This window comes from Crocodylus siamensis, chromosome 1, assembly GCF_052110815.1.
Source record: "Crocodylus siamensis isolate JL-2025a chromosome 1, ASM5211081v1, whole genome shotgun sequence".
Classification (NCBI taxonomy): Eukaryota; Metazoa; Chordata; order Crocodylia; family Crocodylidae; genus Crocodylus; species Crocodylus siamensis.
This window is the reverse complement of record NC_143395.1, coordinates 189,022,191-189,049,363: the sequence shown is the minus strand read 5'-3', so window position 1 is coordinate 189,049,363 and position 27,173 is coordinate 189,022,191. Positions and strand designations below refer to the sequence as shown.

Below are 27,173 nucleotides of genomic sequence, written 5' to 3'. Positions count from 1 at the left end.
AAAATACATTTTAATAATTTTGAGTTATACAGTTATTAACTAGTATCCAAAATTTATCTAACCAATCTTCTTCTTCAGTTATATTAAAAACATCTTTACCAATAGCATTGTTTACAGACTCAAGAAGTATTAAAACATGTCATTACGCAATTTCAGAGGAGATTTTATCTAAACTAATACCATGCTCCAAAAGCCAATGATAACAATTCTATTTTTTAAATCTGATCATAATTATGATTTTTGATGGTCTTAGCCTCCATCTTTAACATTTTTATTAGCTCCAAATGAAATGATATTATGAAATAAACAGCTTCAGGAACGTTAATTTTGTTATGCATGTTCATGTTTGTGACCTCTCATAACCACAGTATTTCCGCAGATATTCATAGAAGGATAAGGAAAAAGTCACTGAGGTAAAGGGTTGTATGTAGTTCATCTTGAAACCTCAGTATTTCCATTGATTTTTCAGAAGACATTAGGACATACAAACTGTTCATGGCCTCAACATACTACACAAACAAAGAGCACAGACTGAACTGCCAAAAGTAAAATGAAGCCCAGTTATTTGACTTTTTGTTTCTTCCTCGCTTGAAATTGTTCGGTTTTATTTTTGACAGATTTTATTAGCAATGATAAGGCAGGATCTATGGATTTCTTAGGGACACTTGCTTTCTTTCCTATGTCAGTTTCCAGTTTCTTCTCTGCCTCTGTAGCATCCTGCTGCTGGTGCTCTCTTCGGCGGGCTTTCTCCTCCAAGATTTTTTTCACTGCTTTTGTCTTTTTGAAGTTTGGATCAGAAGGATCCAAATTAAACAAGTGGGAAGTATACATGGCCTGGAACCTTGCATCAGCAACATTCACCTGAAGACAGAAGAGAACCAATTCCAGTTAGTCATTTTATGGATGAAAAAATTCTAGAAAATACTGCAAGAATATACTGTTATATGAAGCATGTACATTCATGCACATGCAGAAAGCACTAACTACCTTTTGGTTGTATGCAAAAAGGTGATGCAAGAAGATCAGTTATGTGCTGTTAGGACATTACACAAACTCTTTATGCCACAGGAGGTAGGCCAAAAAGTTCCTTTTGGCTATAAATAGAGCCAGCATGAAAAAAGCTGGTAGAGAAAGTAGGCCTGTGCGAAGTGGCAGGTATTCACTTCAGATTCAGCCGATTCAGAGGACAGCGATTTGATTCAGAGATTTGAATCGCTGTCCCAGTTAGATTCGGCCAAATCAGATCCTAAAGATTTGGCATCACTTGTGAGATTCAGCCACAGAATAAGCAGGCAGCTGATACAGCTGCCTCTGGCTGACAAGTCTGTTGGGATTGGGGGAAAGAAGGGGCGTGGGGGTGCATTACTCAGGGAAGGGGGCAGGGGAGCACAGGATGTGGGCGTGGTAGCTCTCAAAGTGGGGGCTATGCTCTGCTGCCACTTGCCCAGCCAGTGTGGGGCGGGGGGGGGCTGCAATGCAGGCATGACTCACTCTGGGCAGAAGGGGGCAAGCAGCAGCAGGGCATACATAGCCCCTGCTCCCAGCTACCACACCCACATCCTGCACCCCCTACGCTAGCTGGCAAGTGGCGGTAAAACAGAGCCCCCGCTCCAAGTGCCGATGTGGGCGCAGCAGTGCTGGGAGCATGAACTCTGTACTGGCACCTCTTGCCAGCAGGCATAGCAGAGCACAGGGGCAGCGGTCACAGCTGTGCTGGGAGCAGAGACTCTGTGCTGCTGCTGCTTGACAGGTGGCGCAGGGGGGTGGGTGCAGCACAGCAGGACATGGGCACAGCAGCGCTAGGAACAGAGGGTATACCCTGATGCCGCTTGCCCTCTTCCACCTGGAGCAAGCCACGCCTGAATCCTGCCCCCACCACGCCAGCTGGGAAAGCAGCAGCAGGGCACAGCCCCTGCTTCAAGTGCTGCCGTGCCCGCATCCTGTGCCTCCCGAGTCCCACGCCCATAGGCAACACACAGGGGGACATGGTGGTTGGGGGGGAAGATGTGCCCCACCTGAGAGCACTGGTGCTCCCCCTGACACCAAGCACTCTGGGTGCTCAGGGGGCATGGACAGCACTTGTGTCCCCTCCTGAAATTGGCTCCACTGGTGGAATGCTGGGGGATGGTTGGCATGCTTGGTGCCCAGATGCTGGGGGAACCCCCCCATACCCTAGTTGTGCCCTGCTGGTGCCCCCCCCCCCAAGACTTGGAAAACACCAGTCACCCATGCCCGTGTCCCCTGCCCCAGCTAGACAGCTTGTCCCAGCCCCAATCCTTACCTCGCCAATGCCCCTTCCCTCCCCCAATCCCAACAGACTTACCAGCTGGAGGCAGCCGTGTCAGCTGCCTGTTTAGTCTGTGACTAAATGCCAAATCTTTTCCAAATCGATTCTGATGCTTCAAATTGATTCAGAGCTTTTAATTGGTCTCCCAGTTCAATTTGGATTCAGAGATTCGGCCCCCCGAATCGGGCTGAATCTCCTCCAAATCGAATCGGCTACTGAAGCTTCACACAGGCCTAAGAGAAAGGCCAGGAAGAGGACAATAACAAATGCTGCAGCTAAGTTATAAGAAGGCTTGTGGAATGTACTCCATCTTCTTGGACATTTACATCATCTGGTTTCACTTCCCCTATGAGAGAAATACTGCTTGTAATCTAAACCCATGTAAAAGTGCACCCAGCCTCTATGGTGAAAAGGAGAATATGTAGGTAATAAAACATTCGAAAGCAGCCGCACTGATACAAGTTGTATTCTTATTTGAATCAACCTTTTTCTCTAAAGGAGCTATGTAAAGAGGTTTAGGTTTAATTGCATTGTAAACATTTTGTTGATATGGTACTCAAAACCTGTGACTGAGGTCTAATTCTTTCATCAGAATACCAATCCACTCTTCTTAAAAAGGAACCAATACTTTTAAGCTTCTACTACATTTCAGAATTAGGACACCCTTGTTACCTCAAAGTCATCTTCTATCAACTCTTCCTTTTTCATTAGCAGTTTCTTTTTCTTTTTAGTCAGGTTCTGTTGTTCTACAATTTTGTCATAATTGAAATGTTTTCTGTCATCGTTTTCATCATCCATCATGAGCAGAGCCATTTCAGCCTGTTACAATAAAAGAAAGAAGAAGTTAAAAAAAATCAGTTTACACAATATCTCTCAATGGTATATGGGATACAGATGTTCCATCTGAAACACGAGAACTCAGGATTTCCAGGGCTCCAGGGGAAGATTTGTAATTTGTAAACAGATTGCAATTATAAAAACATAGAAATGTTAGTTTAATAGTGTAAAATATCTTCTAAAACATTTGGAGAACTGGTGAGGAGGAAAGACTTGGTATTATTAAATGAGCACGTACATGCAGAGGCAGATGCAGGTATTAGTCTCGTTCTAACAACTTATATCTAACTTCAGGTTAGCAAAGGTTTGATAGGCAGTCCTCTCCATTACTACTTACCATTTTAAGAATGTTACTTATTGCTTATAAACTCATAGCAGATTTATTATTTAAATAGAACAAGCTAAAGAGGCAATCCTTTAATTCAATATACTCACTGTTGCTCATTTTCACTGTATCACCTCAAGATAGAAACACTATCCACAGCTGCTACAAGATTTATCCAACCTCAGCATTCACATATAGAAGATAAAAGACTGAAACCATTTTCTATTTTATGAAATTAATTCTTATGTTTTTATTTATGAAAACCCTTGGGTAAAAAATTAATTTGACCCATTAACCAACAAATGCAAAAAAACAGCAATGAAGGGTAATACTGTGATTTTCATTCATGCCACTAAAAATTAAGGACAATATCAAACAGTTTTGAACAGACAACCCTTTGGTATTCCTATAAATAGGAAACTACTGTTTTTTAAAAAAAATATTAAGGTTATGTTTTCAGGGAAAAAAATTCACTTGATGTAGAATTACTCAGCTGCTTTGAAAAGTGTGTTATGCAAAAAAATTCTTTTCGTGGATTTTTAACCAAAACGTGATGCATCTGAAGGAGTCCGTGACAAGTCTCCAGGGAAGCTACTCCATCTAGCAAATACTACCTAGGGCAGGGATTGTACATTAAAAATGGAGGTTAAAAGGAACGTCCAAATTAAATATGTTCCCAAATTAAATAATAAAAGCAAGCTAAAAGTTTTAACTCCTAGAAAATCTCAGTTGTACTAGGACTAAGAAGATGACCTGGGTTCTGTTCCTAGCTGTCACTGATTCACTAAGGGTCCTTCCTCATGGACTATGTTACATGCATTCTAGATGCAGTCTAGAAGGAAACTGGTAGTGCCATTAAAATAAATGAAAAACAATAACAAACAAACATATGCACACTTATGGTTGCCAGGCATTCCTCTACTACAAGATTTGGCTTCCAGTTACAAGCAGGGAAAAGTTAAAGTGTTTTTTTTCTTTAAGATTTTAGCTAAAACGGCTCAGCCGTTTTTGAGAACCAGAATACAGAAAAAAAAACCAGTTTGTCTAATTGCTTGTTTATACTCATTTAACTGAGGGGCTACTGTCTCCATAGTTTGGAACAAGATCCAGAAATGTATCAGGATCTAGCAGGTATCCCGGTTGTAGCCATATTGGTCTAGAGGCGAAAGCAATCAAGACTCGCAGTAGAGGTGATATCTTTTATTAGACCAACTACATTTTTGGGAAAAAAAAAATCTTTAATTGCAAGCTTTCAGGCACAAAAACCCTTCTACAGGCATAGGAGAAAAGATTGGAAAAGTTCTCTTGGGTAGCAACTATTCCCGCCCCCCCAATCTATGAGAAAGTTCACCTAAAATCTAACTATGTTATAAGCCTCTAAAACATCTTCAAAGTTTCAATACTAGTGCAATATTGTATACACTAAGCATGCTCCAATCCCTCCCAGTTCTAATACTCTGGCCAAACTGACAGAACATACTCCACCTTGGCTGCAGGTACAATACTGGACTTTCCATTCAATTTTTTTTCTCAGCTGCCTGTGGATATGGACACCGGACCAAAGCACTTAGCTTAGATTACTCACCCTCACCCCCAGCACCCAGGTGTTTAGGAGAAAGAGGAAGCAATCATGCTGGAACTGAGAGGACCAAACAAAAGAACAGGACAAGGGAGGAGAGCAGGAACCAAGTGGAGAGGAGTGGAATAGGGTGGAGGGCAAGGATGATGTTGGGGTAGTGAGGGAAAAGACAGGAACAATGTCAATAGCCCTTTTCCCCCTGAATTCCAAAACCTGAACTGAACCTGGACCTGGTTAGTCTCAAATCTCTACATTTGAGGGCTTTTTCCAGGATTTTCTTAAATTGGAATTTGCTTAAAAATCCCTATATTAAATACACTTGCAAAAATCAAGTGCTCGTGTTAGGGAATACCAAAACCCAAATGCTTAGGTCCACTGAGCAAGCATTATGATTCTGTCTTTAATGGCATGATTGTGAACTACTTTAAAAAGGCACAAGAACCCCACCTCTGAATTATATTCCATGAATGGATCAGAAATGTGTCCCACATGTGGCTGTTGTCTGCTGGATTCCACTTTGTTTTAGAGGTTGGAAGGTGTATAATGAGTAAGGCAAGAGGCTGCATAAGAGAAAGAACGGCCTCATGATTAAAGCCACTGAATGTCACTCTGGAGATCAGACTTCATCCTCGTTTCCCCCTTCCACAGTTCCAATATGATGCCAAGCAAGTAAACCAAAATGTTCACAGTTGGCCACAATCATGTGTTCCTCATTTTCTGGGTAACAGCCAGTGAAAACCTGGTGCCAAATTTGTAGAAGCATTGAACATTCACAACCACAGTAAAGTTGATTAGAGCTGTGTTTTAAACATAAAAGGGCTATAAAATGTAAAGCATTCTCGAAAGCGAAACCCTATTTCTCAATTCAAGTACCCAAAAATAAGCGGATACTTAAAAATTCTAGCTTTAATCTCTGGGCCTCGGTTGTCATTCTGTAAAAGTGGGACACATGCAGGGGGGGGATGAAGGGATAAATTAATACATACACATGATGTATGAAATATGAACTTTCATGTCTACCTAAGAGAACTTTTATAATCTTTTCTCCTATGCCTGAAGACGGATGCCTGTGCCTAAAGACTTGCAAATAAAGTAATTTTTTTTTAAAACATCTAGTTGGTCTAATGAAAAGACATCACCTCTACCACAAGTTCTGATTCCTAGATACTCGTGAAACATTTGGATACTACAGGAGAGAGCATTGTTAGAAATGCCCAGGAGAAACTTTTTTTCAGTGAAGAAGTTGGATGGTACACATACGGAAAAAAACAGGGAATACTAATTTTGCAAACAGGATTAAAACGAACACTCAACAAATATCCATTCACTGAATGGGACCTTGTAAGTAAAAATTATAACCATAATGTGTACACACAAAGTGGATGAATTAACATTGCAGAGGTAAATCTCAGCATTCGGGCTCACCCTAGCTTTTGATCATTTGACTTTGCAAATGCATTGTTCTTTTAGCCTAATTTTTTGGGAACAATATGCAAAACAGGAGAGCTTATTAACACACAAGAGTGCAAATGCAGTATATAGGTTAAGCTAAGTTGTGCAACATATATAGAACTTACCATCTTGCAAAGTTCATGTTTGTGAATGAACAGATTTGGAAGGCATTTAGTTTAACATTGGCAGTCATACCATGCAATGAAAATAAGGAGTAACTAATTAATGTATTTAAAATAAAACTCTTTAGTGCAAAAGAATGGGAAATATGGTCACTTTCATTAGCAAACGCAAGCACAAACTTAGGGAATGACCAGATGAAACTACTATACCAAATTAAAGGGGCAACAAAGAAGGGGGGGAGAGGTGGGAATCGCTTGTGCTGACCTGATCCACTGTAACCATTTCACCTGTCCTTTGTATCCCAAGGTAAACGGAAGCTAAAAGCAGTGGTAATTTATAGCAGTTGCTTTATTCTGGTATATAAACTACACATGCTTATCTTCCAGTTATCACAAGGTGGACAGGTAAAACAGCAGATGAACTGATGCATAAAATCTTGTCTCCTATTAAATCAACATACTTTTTCATTTATCCATATCCTTATACATACAGCAACTGAAAGTCAATCCTGAGACTGAAAAAAGTGATACAATTACAGTGCCAAGATCCAGTAGGAGTCTTTCATACAACCCCTGAGATAAATCTGCAGTGTTCTAATCCTGTGAACATTTGTGCACAGATATACAAAATTTAAAAGGCATTAAGTCAGCTGATACAACCACCTACATAATCATAGGCCATTAAATTTCACTGTTACCCATATGTTGAGCGAAATAACTTGTTTGATTAAAACCCCAAATTATAGTTTGCTAAAACACAATCTCACAGAAGGTATGCAGTTGGTTCTGACCTGAAGACATCAAAGGACAGAAAATCTATCACTTCCCCTGTTAGCTCATTGCAGTGGTTAATTACCGTCACCCTCATTATTAATGTGTGGATTATTTTTAATTTCTGTTCGTCTTGCTTTGGCTTCCACCCAGTTCTTTTTCTGGCCTTCAGTACCCCATGTTTACTCCCTCTAAAGACACTTACTGGTTTAAAAACAAACATTAGCTGCATAATTAGGCCATCACTGAGTATAAGTTAGGAGATGACTTTAGATTCATGTAGGATCTTTGTGAGAATGCTGTTAATCTTACCACTTCTGAATCATCATTCAACAAATCCAGCTCTTTAAGTCTCTCAGAAAACAGCATTTTTGCAAGCCCTGAAATCATTTTGGCTTTTTCTGCACGCTCTTCAATTGTTCAAATATTTACTCAAGAATCACTATTTCTGCACCCTCTTCAATTGTTCAAATATTTACTCAAGAATCACTATTTCAACAACAATCTCACTAATGCCACACAGACATAAAATAATTTTCTTAAATGCATTCTCCTGATGCACATCTCTGGTTTGTGTTAGCTGTTTCTTGCCTACAAGTGTTATGCTAGAAACACATATTCAGATGGTTTGTCTATGATCCCTGCATCTTTTCTGGCTACTACTTTCTGGGACTCTGCTCACCTTTCTGCAGTTATTACCTTCATTCCTTGTTCCTAGATGCATAACTTTGCATTTGGCCAGATGAAAACATATTTTGTTTTTATGGGCCCACATCAGTGATCAATTGAGAGTGCTTTGTATGGTTGTTCCAACTTAATTTATGCCAAACCAAACTCAAACAAAAATATTTGCATCATCCACAAATCTTACCAGAATTTTTTTTTATTTATGTTCAGATTGCTCAAAGTACTAGAATAACAATCTTATAGAACAAGTTATACCCTGTTTGATGATGGCTCAATAGTAACTACTTTCTGAGATCTGAGAGTCAATTCTTAATCAACTTAATGTTTGCTTTCTTAATATTGTCTAGTACTAAGTTCTGAGGCAGAAAAGTGTGTAGTATTACGCCTTACAAAAGTCTAACTAAGCCTGCAGTTATCTTCTTCAACCAAATTCTCATCTCAAGGAGTATGAGACAGGTTTGTGATGACTTATTTATCACCATACCAAGTTGTCTGGCATTAATTATAGCCCTCTCTAAGGGTCTCTGGCAGACATTAAATAATGATGCAAAGTGGTCTGATCACAGATCTCAGACACTGAAAACACACCAGCAAGTTTAAATCTGGATGCGAGTTGACAGGTGCTGGGTCAGGAGACTGATGGGCTCCCTCAAATCAGCAGGCTTAAAGCCATGCATGGGGCTGCCCCACATGTGGGTTGAGTGGTGCTGAGCAGAAGAAGCTGCCAGGATGTCCCCACTTAGCAGGTTTAAACCCCCATCAGCTCCCTCCACTCGATGCCTAGGAAGTTGAGCACTGACACCCAGCGCAGGGCTGTGTCACTGTACTTTAACATGCGACAAGTACAAATTAATGTGCAATACAAACCAGCCACAAAGATGTTTTACATTATACACCATTTATAGCAAGCTACATGTGGTATCTTATTTAGCATGATATACACACATTTTATGGAGTGATTAACGTGTCATCTACACCATAAATGTAACCTCTGCCAGGGGCCTAAGAGTAGTCCTGCTGAACTTATTGGCAGAACTCACTGATTCTTCTTATATGCATATGGTAAGTATAAGAATTTCATCCTTAATGCTTTCACACAATTTACCTTCTGTTTCTTTATCTCAGCTTCATCTTCTGTATTATTTTTCTCTGTCTTAGATTTCTTCACTTTCTTCTTTAAACCTGATTTTAAAGGACAAAACAAATAAATGAATGTTAATTCACATGTGCTGTCACGGGGTGGGAACCTACGAGCGGCCGTGTACTCGCTAGCACCCCCTTGCCATGTCAATTAGGCAATCCAGCACCCTCAACTCGCCCGCCACGTCTTTGATCTTAGGTTCAGTATGGGAGGCTGCCTACTTGCACCTATGACACTGCGCTGGTATTACCTCTGTTCCAAATGGGGTGCTCTCACCCCAGCCTTATGGGCAGTGCGTGCCTCCGACCTCCCCTTATAGCATGCCCCAAGCCTCGCCGGTCTTCCTGGATGTTGTCTGGTCCTGCGCCCTACTGGCGCCCCCTGGGCTGGCCTACAACCAGCATCCCTGCTCTGGCATCTCTGGGCTTAACCCGTAACCAGCGCCCCTTCTCTGGTGCCCCTGGGCCTAACCCGCAACCAGCGCCCCTTCTCTAGCGCCCCTGGGCCTAACCCGCAACCAGCGCCCCTTTTCTGGGCCCCCCCCCCGGGCTTGGCCCCCTTACCTGGATTAACTCTCTATATCAACTGGGCTCAGGCGGCCTAAGCCCTACCTGGCCCCTTCTGAGTCCTGTCAATGGTGACCGTCCAATTGGGCTCAGGCAGCCTAAGCCTTACCTGGCCCCTGCTGACCCCTGCAATGATGGTTGTCCAACTAAGTGTGTCCCGGTAGGCTCAGGTGGCCGGAGCCCTACCTGGCCCCTTCAAAGTCCTGTCAATGACGACCTTGACATAAAGTGTGTCCTGTAAGGCTCAGGCAGCCGGAGCCTTACCTGGCCCCTCTGGTTCCTAGGGCTCCCCTGCTGGTATGGGGACCCTCCAGACCACTCTTTAGCCCACACCAGTCTTGGGTGCCTGTCAATGAAACCTGCCGCCCGGCTGGGGGTGGCTTGATCTTGGGGTGGCCCACCTAGGGCCTCTGCCACGCCTCCCGCGCCCGTTGTCCCGCTGTGGGGCCTTTGACGCGCCTCCCGTGCCCGCTGCCCCGTGGGTTTGCCTCTTGCCTCTTGGCGCACACCGCTGTACCCCACTGGCACCACTTGCTGTGCCCCACTGGGCACCGGGAACCCCCAAGCTACTGGGGAGCCCCCGTGAGCAGCCTCACCCGGTCCTCCGGTGTAACAATAAGTAAACCAAAGAGTCAGCCAGCCAGCTACAACATCACATAGGCACCAGGCTTATAATATAAATCCCACACAATGCTGACTCTCACCCATACGTCTGTCCGGGCTCTGTCTCTCCCCTCGCATCACTGCAGCCAGTCAAACCACCACCATTAACTCTGCTGCTCAGCTCTCCCGTCGAGCTGCACCTCCTGCGGCTGCCAGAAGGGAACTGCTCCTAGGCTCCAGCTTGGGCTGTTTATAAAGGGCCCGGCCGTGCCCCCTTCCGGTCACCTGACCGGCTGGTTACCACAGCAACCCGCAGCTGCGCTGCCCTGCTGATTGACAGCTCTCCTTCTCCTCTAAGGCACAGGACACCTCAGTGCCCCTGTGACATGTGCACATGTGAGAACTGCTTATATATGCCAGAATCTGGAAGCATGCCTCATTTATTTTTGAAATTCACATTTTAATGCCAGGTAGTGAAGAAAAGCCTCAAGTTAAGAAATCAATTGGAGACATCAAGCAAACAATTTACCTTATCTACTGAACTGGTATAAGCAAAACAAGAGAAACGATATGCCACAACTTCTTTTATCTATCAGTAAGCTCTAATCAAGTATATGCACAACTTGCTAAATTTTCATATATTTTTCAAGATGCTCATGCCTTGCTCTTAACTTCCATTATAGAATGAGAGAGTGTTATAAAAAAAATGTTAAGGAGGGGAAGAGAAGGGCCTAATTAGCATTTTCCTAATTTGTCTGACAACATTGACAACTGAACTAGATTAAGGCCTAGTTCAAGACAGTGTTTGTGAACAAAATCAGAACAGCTATTGTCATTCCTTGTATTTGTTAACAAGGCTTCCTAAAAATTTCTTACAAGCTACACTGGTTTTATAACAAGTTTTAAGTGTCATGTTAGGGGGAAAAAAAAAAAAAAACCACTTTAGAGAGATGACAGTAAAATAAAAGGAGAACCAAAATTTCACACGGCTAATTTAAGTTTCAGAGACATTAGGGCGGGAAGGGACCTTGGAAGATCATTAAGTCCAGCCCCCTGCCCCAGGGGCAGGAAGTCAGCTAGGGCCAAAATATCTCAGCAAGGTAAGCGTTCAAACGTTTCTTAACGTCCAGAGTAGGTGCTTGCACCACCTCTGAAGGGAGTCTATTCCAAGCCTTGGGGGCTCAGACAGTAAAGACGATTTTCCTTATGTCCATCCTAAAACGGTCTTGCAGGAGTTTATGACTGTTGGACCTTGTCATCTCTTGGTCCGCTCTGGTGAACAGGCATTTCCCCAGATCCTGATGTATACCTCATATACTTATAAGCTGCCACCAGGTCACCCCTGAGCCTGCGCATTTCTAGTTCCAATGCTTTCAGCCTCTCTTCATAAGGGCTGTTCTCTTGCCTTCTGATCATGCGTGTGGCTCTCCTCTGGACTCTCTCAAGCTTCTCCACATTCGTCTTGAATTGTGGAGCCCAGAATTGGATGCAGTACTTCAGCTGTGGCCTCACCAAGGCTGAGTACAGCAGGAGGACGACATCCTGAGATTTGCTAGAGAAGTATCTATGGATGCAAGCCAGAGTTTTGTTTGCTTTACCAGCTGCAACATTGCATTGGTGGCTCATGTTCATCTTGTGGTCAGTCATGACCCCCAAGTCCCTTTCAGCTGTGGTGCTAGCAAACATAGCACTGCAGAGCCCATAAGGGTGATGTGCGATGCAGATTTCCCCATGCACCCACCGACCTGAGGTGGAGTATACCTTGCATTTTTCCATATTGAAAATCATCAGGTTTTTATCTGCCCACTTCCTAAGCCTATCAAGGTCAGCCTGGATCACCAACCTATCCTCAGGTGTGGACACTCTAACCCAAAGTCTGGTGTCATCAGCAAACTTGGCCAGTCTGCTTCTGACACCAGTGTCCACGTGGTTAATGAAGACATTAAAGAGTACAGGTCCAGGGCAGAGCATTGGGGGACATCACTGGTCACAGTGCACCACGATGATTCGCTTCCATCAACTACCACTCTCTGGGTCTGACCTTGGAGGCAATTCCCCAGCCATTGGACTGTGATGTAGCCGAGGCCACAGTTAGCCAATTTTTCCATGAGGAGATCATAGGATACCACATCAAAGGCTTTTTTAAAGTCCAGATATATGATGTCAATCCCTTCTCCCAAGTTAATTGCTGTTGTGAAGTTTTGTTTTATTCTGTGCTATGTTGTTATACGGATATGTTATGCACAATATGCACAGTACCAGTATAACACAAACTCACATAACTTATTAATAATGTGGGTGCTGTTTACAAATACTATTAAATCAAATTGTTGTCTTTGGAAAGTTTCAAGACTTGAGTCATGAAGTAGCAGGGGAAGTGTAAAAAGTTTCTTGGACTGAATCTCACACTCTGACCTTTGACTTTGGAATTGCATTTCAAGCAATTTGTTACAATTCTTTGGGGTATACTGAAAGAAGATATTTGAATTCATTCTGTTGAGCCAGATTTGCAGTAGAGAGACTAGATATATAAATGGGCCAAAAAAATGTCTAGTTAAGTAGCTAACTATACTCTGGAATAGGACACTGCAATTCTTGAAGAGCCCCTGAAATATTTTAAAGAATTGCCTTTAAAAAAATTCTCTCGACTCTTTCCAAACATCTTTCAGACCTCAAGTGGGCTTCCAAGATAGACTGGAGGGAAAAAAAACCAAAACACACAAATCCTGGCTGACAACACCAAGAAGGAAGATGAACAGAATTACTTGCTCCTCAAATCCTAAGCTGCTGACTCAGTATCTCCAGGGAACTGCCCAGGGCAGAGCACCTATAAGCACATGAGCAGCCCCCTCCGATGAAACTGTATGTTCCTCTTCCTTAATGTTATTAAACTCTGTGGTATGTAAAGACTGAATAGGCTATAAATCTTAGTCAATGTTCCTGTAACTGGCTAAGTTACAGGACACAGAAACTAGCAAGTATGGGTAAATGCAAAGAGGTGAAAATCCAAACCATTTGTATAGCTCAATGGAGATTAAGACTGGTTGGTTCCAAAACCACCAGAAATCTCCATTTTTCTTTCTTGTTTAAATAGATTGCTATGTGAACCTTAGAAATACTGTCTAAGAGTTGCTCCCAACCAAGTTGGGAAAAAAAGGGCAATCCAGGATCTACCCCCACCTGCCCCGCTTTCGCCTCCCTGCCACAGGTCAGTCTGGGGAAGGGGACAGGGAGACCAGATCAAGGCCCCCTGGTGAGGGAGGGATTGGAGCAGGGATGAGCGGGGACCCGGCTGTGCAGGGCCAGGGGAGAGTTGAAGCCGGGCTGGGGGGAGGGTGGCTCGTTCAGGCGTGTGAGGAGACTCCCGCCACTGTATGTACCCTGGCAGAGGCCTGGGGGGCATATGCCCCCCGGATCTGTGTGGAGGGCGAGGCAGCTGCCACTGTGCACTGGGCTTTGCGCCCTGGCATTTGTGCCCTGAGCCCTAAGCTGCAGCAGAGCTTGGGGCACAAAGCCCAGCGGGCAGCAGCAGCTGCCTCACCCCATGCACAGACTATGGGAGGCCCCGCCAGGGTGCATGCAGCAGTGGGAGCCTGCCCGCATGCCTGGATGAGCTGCTCAGGCCCTAACTCTACCCCAGCCCAGCCAGGGCCCCAGTCCCTCCCTTACTGTGGGGGGCTCAATCTATTCTTCTCTTCCCCCCCCTACCTAACTGAGCTGCTGGGCAGGGAGGCAAGGGGCACAGTAGATCCTGGATTGCCCTTTACTTCAAAAACTGATTTTCACCTAAAAAAGGTTGGAGATTACTGTTCTAGACTGAGCACTGAGTCCCACTGGGTAGAGTGGTTTTCTTTAATTTTCACTAATCTATAGAGGAGCCTCTGGGACCCCCATAAGAATGGGCCCCTAAAACCAGGATTTTTTTCCCCCCTAAAGCCTATCTTGGAAGTCCACCTGAGTTCTGAAAGATGTTTGGAAAAAGTTAAGAGATTTTTTTTAAAGGCAATTCTTTAAAATATTTCAGGGGCTTTTCAAGAATTGCAGTGTCCTATTCCAGAGTATAATCAGCTACTTAACGAAACACTTTTTTGGCCAATTTATATTTTTGACCCCACTCACCCAGGGGCAGAGGGAACGGAGGGGGGTCATCCTACTCACCCAGCCTGTCCCCAGTGGCAGGGGACACAGCTAAGCCCAGTCATGTGCATCACGCAGCTTGTATGTCCTGCCACTACTGGACTGTGTCCTGGCTGCTCCACACATGCATCCTACCTCTCCCGATCATGGAGCTTCTGACAGTCGATCTGAGATGGTTGATTGTGGAGCCCCCAACAGTCAGTTTGGTGACCACTGGTCTAGAAAATCCCGTTAAGCATCTCTGTGATGCTTAGTTTCAATTCTCAAACTGTAGATTTGTCTCTCCAGAGATAACATCCTTGTTAATATGGACACCCAGTATATGGACATGGGAGATAACAGACCTGATTACCTACCCATCAGTCCTCTTGTCTCTCTACAAGTTTATGTACAGAGTCAAGCCATTACCTCTCTCTAAAAGTGCAAAGTTTCAAGAAGTTAAATGACAGACAATTGTTGGGGGTGGAGCAGATTTGGGCAAAGAGGAGTCTGGAGATAAATGCAAGGTGGGAGGGGCAGCAGAAACAAGAGAGAAACATTATCAGTGCAATTTTGTTAAAGTTGCACAACACTTCCATAACAACCACTTTGCAGTAGCTACTCTGAAGGAAGCAGGAGGGGCCAAACTCTCTCCTACAAGATGTGTGATGGAAATCAGCAGTGGACTGTTTGGAGTGATATAATGAGAACTGGCCTAATCCAATGACAATTCATAAACAAAATCATGACAAAATAGATGGAATCCTCATAGCCAAAGTTCTCAACACTGGGCTACAGAAAAGTGTAGAACATATGCTGATTATCCTGAAGCCTATTTCCATAGCCTTGAACAAAAGTTATATCAAACAACAAGAATGCACGTTTTGTAGAAAACAATGATTAAATAGAGGCTACCTGACCAGTGATTTAAATTGACTGGATTTAAATCAAATCCACTCTGTTCCCACTATGCAGCCTCCTTGAAAAATATACTGTCCCCCATCCCTATGCTATCCCCAACAGTAGAAACGAGGCTCCAAATAAATCCTTCCATCACCATGCCCATTACTCCTAGAAAAGAAGGGGAGATCAGAGCAGGTCAGGAGACTGAGGAGTGGAAAGAGGAAGGCTAGACCTGTGAAATGGAAGACTAAGAGGTCTTCAGTGCTATGCACTCACCTTCTCACATTGTTGGCCTCTTCGTTGTCTCCCTCCACTCTAAATATACCCCCACATAGCTGATACAAGGATAAGGAACTAAAATCATTCATGCTTAGTGCATGACATGACCAGTACTGCCGACACCATGGGAAGAGGGTAAGAACACCAATGAAAATGAATGGTACAGCCTCAGCTTCCTTGTTTCAGGCTGTATTTTTCTTTATAGGATTTCCTCCATGCCATTGAGAAGAACAGGCCACTTTACACCTTTCTGTACATCTTATGCTGCAGATGGATAGAGAGCCTCTTGCCTAACAACTAGGTGTGAGAGGTGGCCAAACTTGCTGCAAACTAAAATCTGAATGTAGCAAAGAGACAGGAATAAAATCCTGGAGGTGCATATGTCAGAGCCAATCTGAGCACAGAGCCCCAGCTCAAGTAATACTTTGGCATTCAAATACTTTCTTCAGGAGCTGCATTTAAACTGCTCAGGAGTGGCATACTGCTCGCAGGCTGCGGTTTTGGCCACACCTGCACTACACCCTGCTCCAGGATAGGATTACTGTATCCCCACTCCATTGCCCTCTTCTCCTGTCCCTAGTTACTCCCCATAACTTTCCCACCTTCCTATGGACCATCCCCACAGTGTTGATCAGAACATGAAGTGGCAAAGAAGGAGGATCTGGAATTAGAAGCAGCACACATCTAAGGTATGCCTAGCAGGGAAGCTGTGGGTGATCAGAGCTGTAGGCACTAGAGGGGAGGCTGGGATGGCACTGGTGGAATTTAAGCAAATGCTGGGGCTTAGAAAAGCAAGGAAAAATAAGGGGGTATTGGAGCAGCATGATGAAGAGCAGGGGAGAAAGGAGAAGGTAATTTATGCAGGGCATAATATTGAGGAGTTCTTGGTCCCAAGACACCAAGTTCCTTCATAGCACAACTCAGCACTGGCATGGGCCAAGTTAATCACCCCAAGATTCTTTCTAGATTAAGTGCACAGGTTGATACACAACAATTTTAATTGCCATAAAAGTCACAAAACTCTGGAGTATATCCAGGTTTAGCATCATGACACCCTAAAAGGTCACATCAAAAAGCACCAAATGATAGCTAGCCTTCTGGCATGCTAATCAAAGCAATCATTTAACACTTCATACACTAGTGCAGGAACTGAAAAGAAACTGAAGCTCTCAGCAGTACCAGCATGCAGTATTCAAAATGCCCATTATTCAGTTTTAAGGCTGCGATTACCACAAAGATAAGCAACTTGTATAACACAAGCAGCTTGGGGCTCTCAGCATTTTAGGAGTCCTCTTTGCAGTTAGGTAGATGTTTGCACCTAGATCATTTATATCTATGCAACTAGAGCTGGCCTTAGAGCAGTTAACATTTGACTTTACTAGCAGCCACTTTTTTTAAGGCCGTCTGTGCCAAGATCTCTTCTTGCACCATCCCACTACTGCCAATACATCTATGGAATGCGACGTCGATCAGATAAAGGAGATCAACATGGAAATTCTGAGGATTATTATTTGCATTACAAAAAAAAAAAGCCCAGGCATTTGGTAACAAATACACGGTATACAAAGAAAGGAAAGAATACATTTTCTCTGGAGGATCCAAACTTTCCCTTAGTTTTTGCAAATCAGGTTAGAATGACTAGATTTGTTTTGGCTGCCAAACTCCTCAAATACCAAGATACACTGGTGCCAGAACTCTTTGTTCCCAGAGGTGTGCTTTTGTATAGACTCAGACACAGAGAGCAACAGACTATCCTGTTGGCATATATACCACTGCGTACAAATTTGGTGCTAAGGGGGAAAGGCAGACTTAAATTCACACACCTATGAATCCAAACACCTCACAGCTTTGTTGCTGGGCTTTACCTGGAAGGAAGTCTTTCAAGTGAAACAAGTGGAGCATCGTACCTTTCTCACCCCCAGCTTTACTGCTGAAAAGTGCTCACCCTTGTAAAAGTTTCTCCCAGGACCTAGCCTAAGACAAAGTACTGAACAAGAACATTGGCTGGGGCTGCCATTAAGACGATGCAGGCTTCTTTCGTGTAAGACGTGGTAGAGAACAGTGTTACCCCTTGAAGCTCCAAGTTATCAGTGCATATCTTTGCTGTCAGCTCCTAAGCTTTTGCCCCTATAATGGAGTCATCGCTTGGACTCGCATTACTACATAACCCATTTCTGAGATGAAGATGGCTAAAATCTCCTGCCCCAACAGCTGTTTATTAATATTTTTTGTGTTTGAGTTGGCCAAATTTGGGTTCATTGTGTATTCAGTGTCATATTTTTAAGGGTCTATTATTAATATAAATACCAACATTTAAACACCATGTAAATCATCATGTACTTTATAAAGGGAGTCAGGGGCAGCGGCATCCCCAGCTGAGGCAGAGAGCTGAACTGGCTTGCCCAACATCACCCATTAGGCAAGTGGCAGGGCCAAGAACAGAATGCAGGCCTTCCAAGTTGTAGTCCACTACTTCACCTACTAGATCAAGCTGCCTTCTCTCTCTCTTGCTCTCACTCACTCACAGGCACTTCTTGTTGTCATCTCCAACAGCGTGAATCCTATTAAAAAATTACCTCCAATGACAGAAAATTGAAAAAAAACCTCACTGAATTCACTCATCTACTCAAGACTCTGCAGTATCTTTTTAAAGCTTTCTTATCCATGCCAAAACAGAGTTATAACTGATTCTATTTTAGTGATACCTGTTCCTTTCTGTGCATCAGGAAAGAGACTGGAGGATATTATGGCAGTTCAGGTCACAGAACCACCTCCTCTGCACAGCTGGTTAAAAATGAGGGAGTTCACAACCTGTCTCACGCTGGGTACACAAAACTCAGGAATGAGAATCTTTTAAAAAGTATCACATGAATTTTCCTTTTTACTGTGTATGGACAGAAACAGTATTTTCTTTTATACCAGTTTCCTTAAATCAGCTTTAGTTTCCTCATAGTTGGTTAATGAAATGTAAACATGATCCCATAATCAGCATGATTTGAAGCGCATGTTAAGGTATGTTAAACCCTAAATCAGCCCTGTTTATTTGCCAAAACATCATGCTGCCAAGAATGTTACTGCCGAGTCATTCTTGATGTTCACCTCAGCGTGCCAACAGAATACTCAGACCAAAATAAATACAGGCTGCTACCTATTTAATAGATCACCAAGATCTTTCAAGTTAGCAATCCTTCACTGCTCAATTCTTTCCTGTCTGACTGAGCCAGAACCATAATAGGCATGTAGGTACAGAAAAAGGAGTAATACTTTAGAAACGTAGCAACTTCTTTGAACTTCAGAATGAAGAAAGGTAACAGCAACTTGATTAAAAGCATAATGTAAAAAGCTTAGGCCATTTGTTTGTTTGCAGGACACTAGATTACACTAAACACATAGTGAACAATGCAATAGCACCCCACATAATCAAAGCAATAACCCAACACACACACAGAGCAAATGACTAAAGAGGTGAATGAGTTCATCCAAAATAAGGATCCAGATCCACTAAGAATCAGGTATGTTCCGAGATCCTAAAATATCAGATACTAAAAGGAATTGAGGTGGGGGAAGAGGGGAGACAACATAACAACACACTCACTCTTTAGAACCAAAGCCCTGAAATACCAAATTATTTCTGACTTCTGGGTATTTACCATCATCTATACCAGGGTTTGTAATGTTTTTACAATGAAGGCCACTTTAACAGAGCTTAGCTCTGTGTGGACCACTACCAACCTAAACTGCATTGCTACTGCCAGAGCCACAGTCACTGCTTCACCCCCTGCATTGCGCTTTTGCTGGTTCTCCCTGCTGCCATGTAGCCCAAGTCCCCACCTCACCACTGACATGCTGCCAAAAAGTCCCCAGGCTCCAAAAAAGTAAAATGGCTCCACAGGCCAAATTTGGCCCATGAACCATAGGCTGACAACCCCTACTCTACATCCCCACTTAGCGATAAAAAAATTCAGGGTGAAAGTTAGTTTCAATAAACCTGGTATACTCCTCTCAACTGTCAGAACCTCTAAGAGGACTCACCCAAAGGCACAGATTCCTGCAACTCCATTAATACACACATGTGACAGACTTGATTTCAAAACTACATCACTCTTTGACATCAGACATGTTCAGAGGATCAGGTGACAGATCTGCCTCCAACAGCCATTTTCTGGAGATGATTAGCTGACACTTGCTACTGGAAATATTGGAAGTCTCGTCCTGTTACTCTACAAAAACCTGCAAAAATGCACCATCTAACATGTCACAAATATCCCAAACAACTCCTGGCAAAATGAGCTTTACTTTTAATTTTGATTAGAATGCTTCCCTTTCTCATATACATACTACCCTGATTCCTCCATTTCTTCAATTCATTGTCTAGAGAAGAGGTGCCCAGTACCGGGCCATAAAGGGTTGGCTGCTGGTCCACAGGAGAGTTGGCTGCTAGACCAGAAGTCCAGAAGTGATGGGCATACTGCATAAAAATGGGTAGGCTGCCAGTCCACGGTATGCCAGTCACTTTCAGTCTGCAGTCTGCTGGTCCACAGTTTGCCAGTCTGCAGTCACTTCCAGTCCATGGTTTGCCAGTCTGCAGTCTAAAAAGGTTGGGAACCACTGATCTAGAGAGAACACTAATTTGAGAAAGTGAAATTATTTCTACTGACCAACCTTTTACCCCAAGTTCCTCAGCAAAGTATGGATCATTTAAATCAACGTCGGAGGGAAGTTCCTCTCCACTCAGCTCCTCAGCATCAGCCTATAATAGAAAGCAAGCATCATATTATTTCTAACAGGTTAGATCATTTCTAATGCAGAAGTTTCATGTGACTTGAATATTATTTTTACTACAAACAAATTTACAGCTTTGAATTAAATAACACAGAACCAACTGTAAAACTGTGAGCTAAGAGATGTAAATAAAATATCCTAAATCTGTTAAACACATGAAACTACAAAGCTTACTATCCATACAGAGAAAGCTGTTTGTTGAGTTCCCTGAATAGATTAAGTGTGTAGAATAAACATTCCTACAAGTTCACTTTTTCATATCCATGCTTGTTATTTTTCAAGTTAACTCAGGAACATCAATGAAAAGGAGTAAAATTGCAGACCTCAGCCTAAGCATGTCATAGCAGGTTTGTACTGCACATTCACAAACTAAGCAAACAGTTGGGAATCCTATCTTCTTTAAAGAAGGAAGCTGTTAAACATCAGTGCTGAAGGTCACTAGCAAAGAAGTGTAGGTCCTTCTTTTTCGTTTGTTTGGTGTTTTTTTTGTTTTGTTTTGTTTACACACAAGATTGCTTACATTTCCCTCCTCCCCACTCCTCCTCAGCAGTTTATATGCTGAGAAGCATCTCAGCATATAAACATGCTCATCAAACCTATCAGGAGTCTTATAAAGTATGCTGATTCTATATAAACTGAAAACAATTAACTATTGTCCAAGTGACCCTGTAGTAAGTCAATGGCAACAATTTAACTGACATTCTCCATAACAATCCTCCTTAGAAAGAAAGTTTCAGTAAACAGGCTTAGGCAGGGGTGGGCAAAATGTGGCAAGCCCCCTAAAAAATTTAGCAAGTTAATACTTATCTGCCCCGGCTATCTGTCATGTGGCCCTTGATGGCTTGCCAAAACTCAGTAAGCTGTCTTCTGCCAGAAATAAATGCCCACCCCTTCCTTAGATTGTTCCCTGAAGTCCACCAAATGTACATTGGGACTTACAAAGGAAACATATTTTGGTCTCTTCCCTCAGAAGACCTAGCCTTCCGCATATGAGAACCACTAACATGCCTTATTTTAGCAAGAAATGAGTGGCCTTAGCAAGAGTTGTTCTAGCATATAGTATTGCAATCTGTTCAGCTGAAGCCACTCAGCTTTCTTAATTGACTGTAAGTCAATGCCCAGTTGAAACTTTTCTTAGAAAACAGGTTGAATGTCTTAATAAAGTTGCAGAAATTGCTGTAATTAATAGTAGCTGTTAACAGATCCTAGTTTAGGATGAAGGAGGACAGTGTCAGGAATGTTAGACAGCAACTAGGTTCCCCCTACATAATTAGTACTGTCTAGTAAATCTCTCTCCCTATGTCTGTGAACTGCTATTGTATACGTCAATCTACTGACAAATCTCTACTTTACATGGAAAAACGAAGCAGCAGCCGAGTAGAAAGACAAGTGGTATGAAAGTAATTCCATTCTCATTCATACCCAGCAATATCCCCCAAATGCAAACATTCGGTTGATCTTTGAGCAATTTCTCGATGCCATTAGAAATGCATGTTTCTAGGAGGCAGAAATCTGTTTATCATTTAAGACTGAACAAACAACTATCATCCTAATCACAAGCCTTGCTGTCTGTTCATCATATCCAAGTAATAAAAATGACTGCTCTTCAAACATTCCAGAATATAACAAAATACCAAGATCAAAAGGGTAGTTTTCTGGGTAGACTCACACATTTATTTTTCTTTAATCACACAAATGCATAATGATATTTACTTTGGCTCCCAAACAAATATGAAAAGGCATACAAGCCTAGCATTACTATGAATATCCTGCTAATTCTTTAGCTCTGCCAAGGTATTAGTTATCAGCAATGTCTCTCAACGAAGGCATACCTGATTATTCTGAAAGCTGCAAAATACTTTACACTTAAAGGAAGACAAAAATAGTATAGTTATGGGTTTTAATTACAAATTTAGAAGCACATTACCTTTCTTTTTTTCTTTACTTTTCTTTTCTCTCTCTTCTTTTCTAAAAACTGTTCCCATGGAGTTAGTTTATCCTTTCCTTCTAGCTTTTTTTTAACCATCTCTTCAGCTGTTTCTTTAAGTCCTGTGGCAAAAAGAAGTTAATCCATTATGCAGTTGATCAACCGATCAGTCAGCCATTTAAATTTTCTCACAAGCTGTTACCTCCCCTTAATAAATGCACCACCGTTTAGCTTTTCCCAATTCTCAAATGCCTTCTTTTCCTGACAAAAGACTACACAGTCTTTAAAATACTGTTATATGGGAGAAGAGTTTTTATATTGTTTCTTTACAAAACAAAAAGTGTCAAACCACAATTAAAAAGTACAGAGAAACCCCAACACTGGAGCCAACTCAAGGACCTGTTATGTAAAATTATAAGACTACAATAATTATTCATTAAATCAAACTACACAAAAGAACTTAAATGTGTTCAGTTTTCTATTTCAAATAACCTCTAATTCTATTAAGCAAAAGGTTAACACAAGTGAAGTGATACCATTAAAATAAAGAAAAACACACTGTGATACAAATAAGGTTAAGCATTTTTCAAGTTTTGAACTCACATGAAGAAGCACAGCCTCATTAGATTCATATTTCTTCTACTATAATTTTAAAAAAATTTTGTACAAAAAATGTCATGGCATGTATTCTTTATTAAAAAAAAAACCCTATAATTAGATGGATATGGGTAACATGAAGAAAAAATATTTTTTGAGCCACAGAGGGTTAACTGTGTTATCTTCTGAAATAGATGTAATTTAATTATTCTGAAGTACTGAATATGCACAAGTATGCATAACCTTCTTATTAGTGACATCCTTTGGTTTTACAAATATACTGTAGCTTTCTCTAAGAAATAGCCAGGTTTTAATTCACAAAACTATTTTTTAAACAAACAGATCAATATCTAACTGTTGGATAGGGAAAGGTATTTAAAATTAAGAAACAGTAGGCTTCCGGTATGTCAGGAAAGCCAAATTCAAAGGCAATTACATTATTTTTTAAACAGTATTTGTCAATAGAGGGTAGTGATTATACAATTGGCTTGGAAGAGAACAGCTCCAGAATTATTACAAAAATATAAAGTGCCTGAAAGGAGTATATTCTGTTTTTATTTTGGTACAAATTCAAATTACTGACTTAATGGAAACCAAAAGTAAAACAAAGCAAATGAACTATCCTCTTGTTTCTTTAAATCTTTTTTTTTTTTTTTTTTTTTAAGATTCAAGGTACCCCTCTATAGTCTCAATGCATCCAGCCCCCACCTTCCCCACAACATGTCAGCTCTTAGTTTGTATTTTTTTCTTAACTACAGACAAATAATAGAGCTATTCTGTTGCAAAGCACTCGGAAAAACCACAGTAAGTCAGAATTTAACACCCTGGATTCCTATTTGACATCTCTGGGTTTCTCTTGTAAATCATGTTTGTGTACCTTACAAATGCTAACACTGTATTTGTAGTGGCACCCCTGAAATTACCTCAAGGCACCTAAGGGTGCCATGGTATGCTGGTTAAAAATCACCACTTTAGATTTATGAAGATGTCTGAAGTATTTGATTCAGCAGCAACACAAAATGACCAATCCACATACAAAGGACAACCGCCTGTCCTCTCCCCCTAGGCTACCTGGGTAGTTACAGCTTTGCCTCTCTAGTGAAATCAGGTCTGCACACCTGGAAAAACCCTCAATGTAGTATTTCCTGAGAAGTCAATATTTGGGAGAGGTCTGATACCAGATGAAGCAATTTGTTAAATGAAGTTTCCTCTTTTCTTTCACAGGAGATACGGCAGTTTCATAAGCTCTCAGGAAAGTATACACCACAGAACTGCAATTTACCTGCTCCAAAATATTTTAGTTGTTAATAAGCTTAAATAGCTCAAGAATAAAACTGCTGACTATGACTTCGGCTCCTGGCTGACATGATGATTTAGGTGTGATTAACCTCTTAACAGTGCCATAAAAACTTGAAGAGTACTCCTGCCAGTTCAGGCAATTAATGGCTTGACAAAACCGGTAAAAAGCCACAAATTAGGCCACAAAGCTATATAACATTTTTGTGGCTGGTTGCCATCACACCTTAAACTGGATGTGCAGCAGGGTAGCCCTGCCATGTGGGCTGATGCTGGCTTCATGGCAGGGCTTGGTTGACAGCTCCCCCATGTCAGCAGGCTGAGAGTTTTGTGGTGAATCCCTGTGAAGGGCTGCATCCTGCTATATTCAGATGCTGAGCTGGGATGTCAGGTTGCAGGAGCTGCAGTGCTCCCCACACCAGCATAGAGCTTGCCTTGCCTGGCAGCTTCAGTGTGGACTAAGGGGCAATGCACATTTTTGTGCTGGGTGAGCTCTATGGCTTCCCATGACCCAGTACCAAAACGTGCCTTGCTCCTCAGCCTCTGAAAAAGATGAGGGGCAAGAAAAACTCTACACCAGGTTGTGGGGAGCTGCAGAACTCACTGAGAGCCAGCAACTTGACTGCTTTGACTCACAGCTTCCAGGGAGCTGGGGAGCAAGGCACTTGATACATCTGGGACATGCAGATCTTGGGATCAGAGAAAGGTTCCATGTGCCAGGACCTTTTAAAACCACATCCTTGGGATCAGGACACCTCTTCCTGATCCCAGGGCACTGGGACCTTAGAAAAAAAGAATGAGTATATAGGTGAGCTGCCTGTGAGGTTTTCTGACAGTGGTGCACAGAGCTCAAGTACCAGCCCCAGGGGAGGACCACAGACTGGGACTACACTGGAATCTCAAACTGGTTCCTGTGTAGTCCTGGGGCTGAGACCAACAACTGGTTGATTTTTGGTTCCAGCCCTAGATTCCTGAATTGGACCTTGTGTGATCCCAGAGCTCAGACCAACAATCAGCTGACTCTTGTTTCCAGCCCCAGGACCACACCAGCTTACACTGGGCTGTGGGAACCTGGCTTTCAACTTGCTGACACTGAGTCCAGGACTGTGATCCTGAAGAGCCTCTGCACCAGCAAGTAGTAATGGCACAATTGGGATCTGATCCTTGATACCAAAATCAAGTATCCACCATGTACATATATGCAGGTGTGATTGTTGGGATGGGGGTGGGGGGGAATTAGATCCCATCATGCCACTAAACGCTTGCTAAACTTCCTTTCAGAGTTCTGCTGTCAGCTAGGGCAGTGAAAGCATTACAGCCTGTAGCCCATAGGCCTCCCCACGCTGCGGATGGAGTAGGTTCTGCTGGCAGAACTGTGTCAACATCAAGGGGCCACCTTAGCTCTGCTTCTGCAGTTAGAACAAGAGCAGCTCCCATAAACCTGTTCCTTACACAACCTAGGATCAGGTGTGTAAGCTTCAAAAGTTTAGAAGCAGCCTATGATTTAAATAAACACATTCCTATGCTACAAGATGCATTTCCGTTATGGTTTACTCTAGTCAGCCACTGGACTAGAATATCGTCAACTGTTCAGTTTCACACAAATGCATGACTCAATAATATAGGTACATGAACATGACTTACAAGAAAAACCCACTATTTTTTCCACAGGATCTCTGCCTCTCGTACTATACAGGATGCAAACTACTCAATGAATGAACAGCTATTCAGTGTTTTGTTTTCTTCTTATTTTATAGTTTCACAGTGCTTAGGGTGGGAAGAAACCTGAACAGATCATCAGGTCCGACCCCCTGCCCCGGGCAGGAATGAGTGCAAGGTCATAACACCCTAGCCAAATATCTGTCCAGCCTCCTCTTGAAGACCCCCAAGGTAGGAGAGTGTACCACCTCCCTTGGGAGCCCATTCCAGAGCATGGCAGCCCTAACCGTAAAGTAATGTCTCCTGTTGTCCATCCTGAACCTTCTCTCTAACAATCTGTGGCCATTATTCCAAGTAATCCCTGGTGGTGCTCAGGGGAACAGAGCCTCCCCCAATTCCTGCTGGTCCCCCCCGGTGAGTTTGCAAATGGCCACCAGATCTACTCTGAGCCTTCTCTTGTGGAGACTGAATAGGTTCAGGCCCTTTAGCCTCTCCTCGTAGGGCCTGCCCTGCTGCCCATGTTTTGTTTGCTCCATGTTTTGCTCTCCTATTTGGCTTTACTTACTGCACACTATTCAAATTCTGCACTGGAAACAGAATTTTCACTTAACTCATTGATTTTTCTATGGTGCTCACCATGCCCACTCAAATCAACTATTTCACAAGTATTAGGTTTACAGAATCCCTGAGGTGAAAGGGCATTATCCTTCTCATTTCTCAGATAAGGAAAGTATACAGAAGATAATCTGATTGCCCTGTTTGGGACACCCAAGAGCCGATTTTTTGCATCACATACCATTTATATGTTCTAAGCCCAGTGGCAGCTGGAAGCATTGAGCACTTTTTCACACCAGACCATGACAAGTATCCCAAAAATGAGGGGGACACAGAGAAAACTTCTCTTATATGCAGAATATCGAGTTTAAGTAACTGGCCTCGCTTCACACAGGAACTTTGTGGCTGACAGGGATAGTAATGTGTTCTCCAGCAGTGCAACTCTTTTTGTCTTTCGGACTCCCGCTCCCCATTTAATCTTTTGTACACCTTTTAACTTCTGTCACATATACCTATAAAGAAGTCTCCTTGACCATATATCCCTGAATGACCCACAAGGCAGGTGGGAAAACACTGTCTGCAGTCACGCTCTGTTTCTCCCCTGATCAGTTACAACAGTGGTGTCAAAATATATGGCCTGTGGGCAGGAGCTAGCCTATGGAACTGCTCAGGGAGGGGTGAGGCCTGAC

At 42.6% G+C, this 27,173-nt stretch overlaps 1 protein-coding gene across 4 annotated transcripts in view; it reads right to left on the bottom strand.

Moving 5' to 3' along the window:
* Positions 1 to 255: 255 nt before the first annotated feature.
* ESF1 (ESF1 nucleolar pre-rRNA processing protein) overlaps positions 256 to 27,173 on the bottom strand; it is a 73,573-nt gene continuing 46,655 nt past the window's right edge. For all 4 annotated transcript variants that reach the window (XM_090051231.1, XM_090051217.1, XM_090051240.1 and 1 more), the window contains 5 exons: positions 22,378 to 22,499; positions 20,331 to 20,418; positions 9,166 to 9,242; positions 2,960 to 3,106; positions 256 to 861 (listed from right to left, as the gene is read on the bottom strand). In XM_090051231.1, coding sequence (XP_089907357.1) covers positions 562 to 861; positions 2,960 to 3,106; positions 9,166 to 9,242; positions 20,331 to 20,418; positions 22,378 to 22,499 — 734 coding nt within the window. In that variant the 3' untranslated portion in view covers positions 256 to 561. The remainder of the gene's footprint in view (positions 862 to 2,959; positions 3,107 to 9,165; positions 9,243 to 20,330; positions 20,419 to 22,377; positions 22,500 to 27,173) is intronic.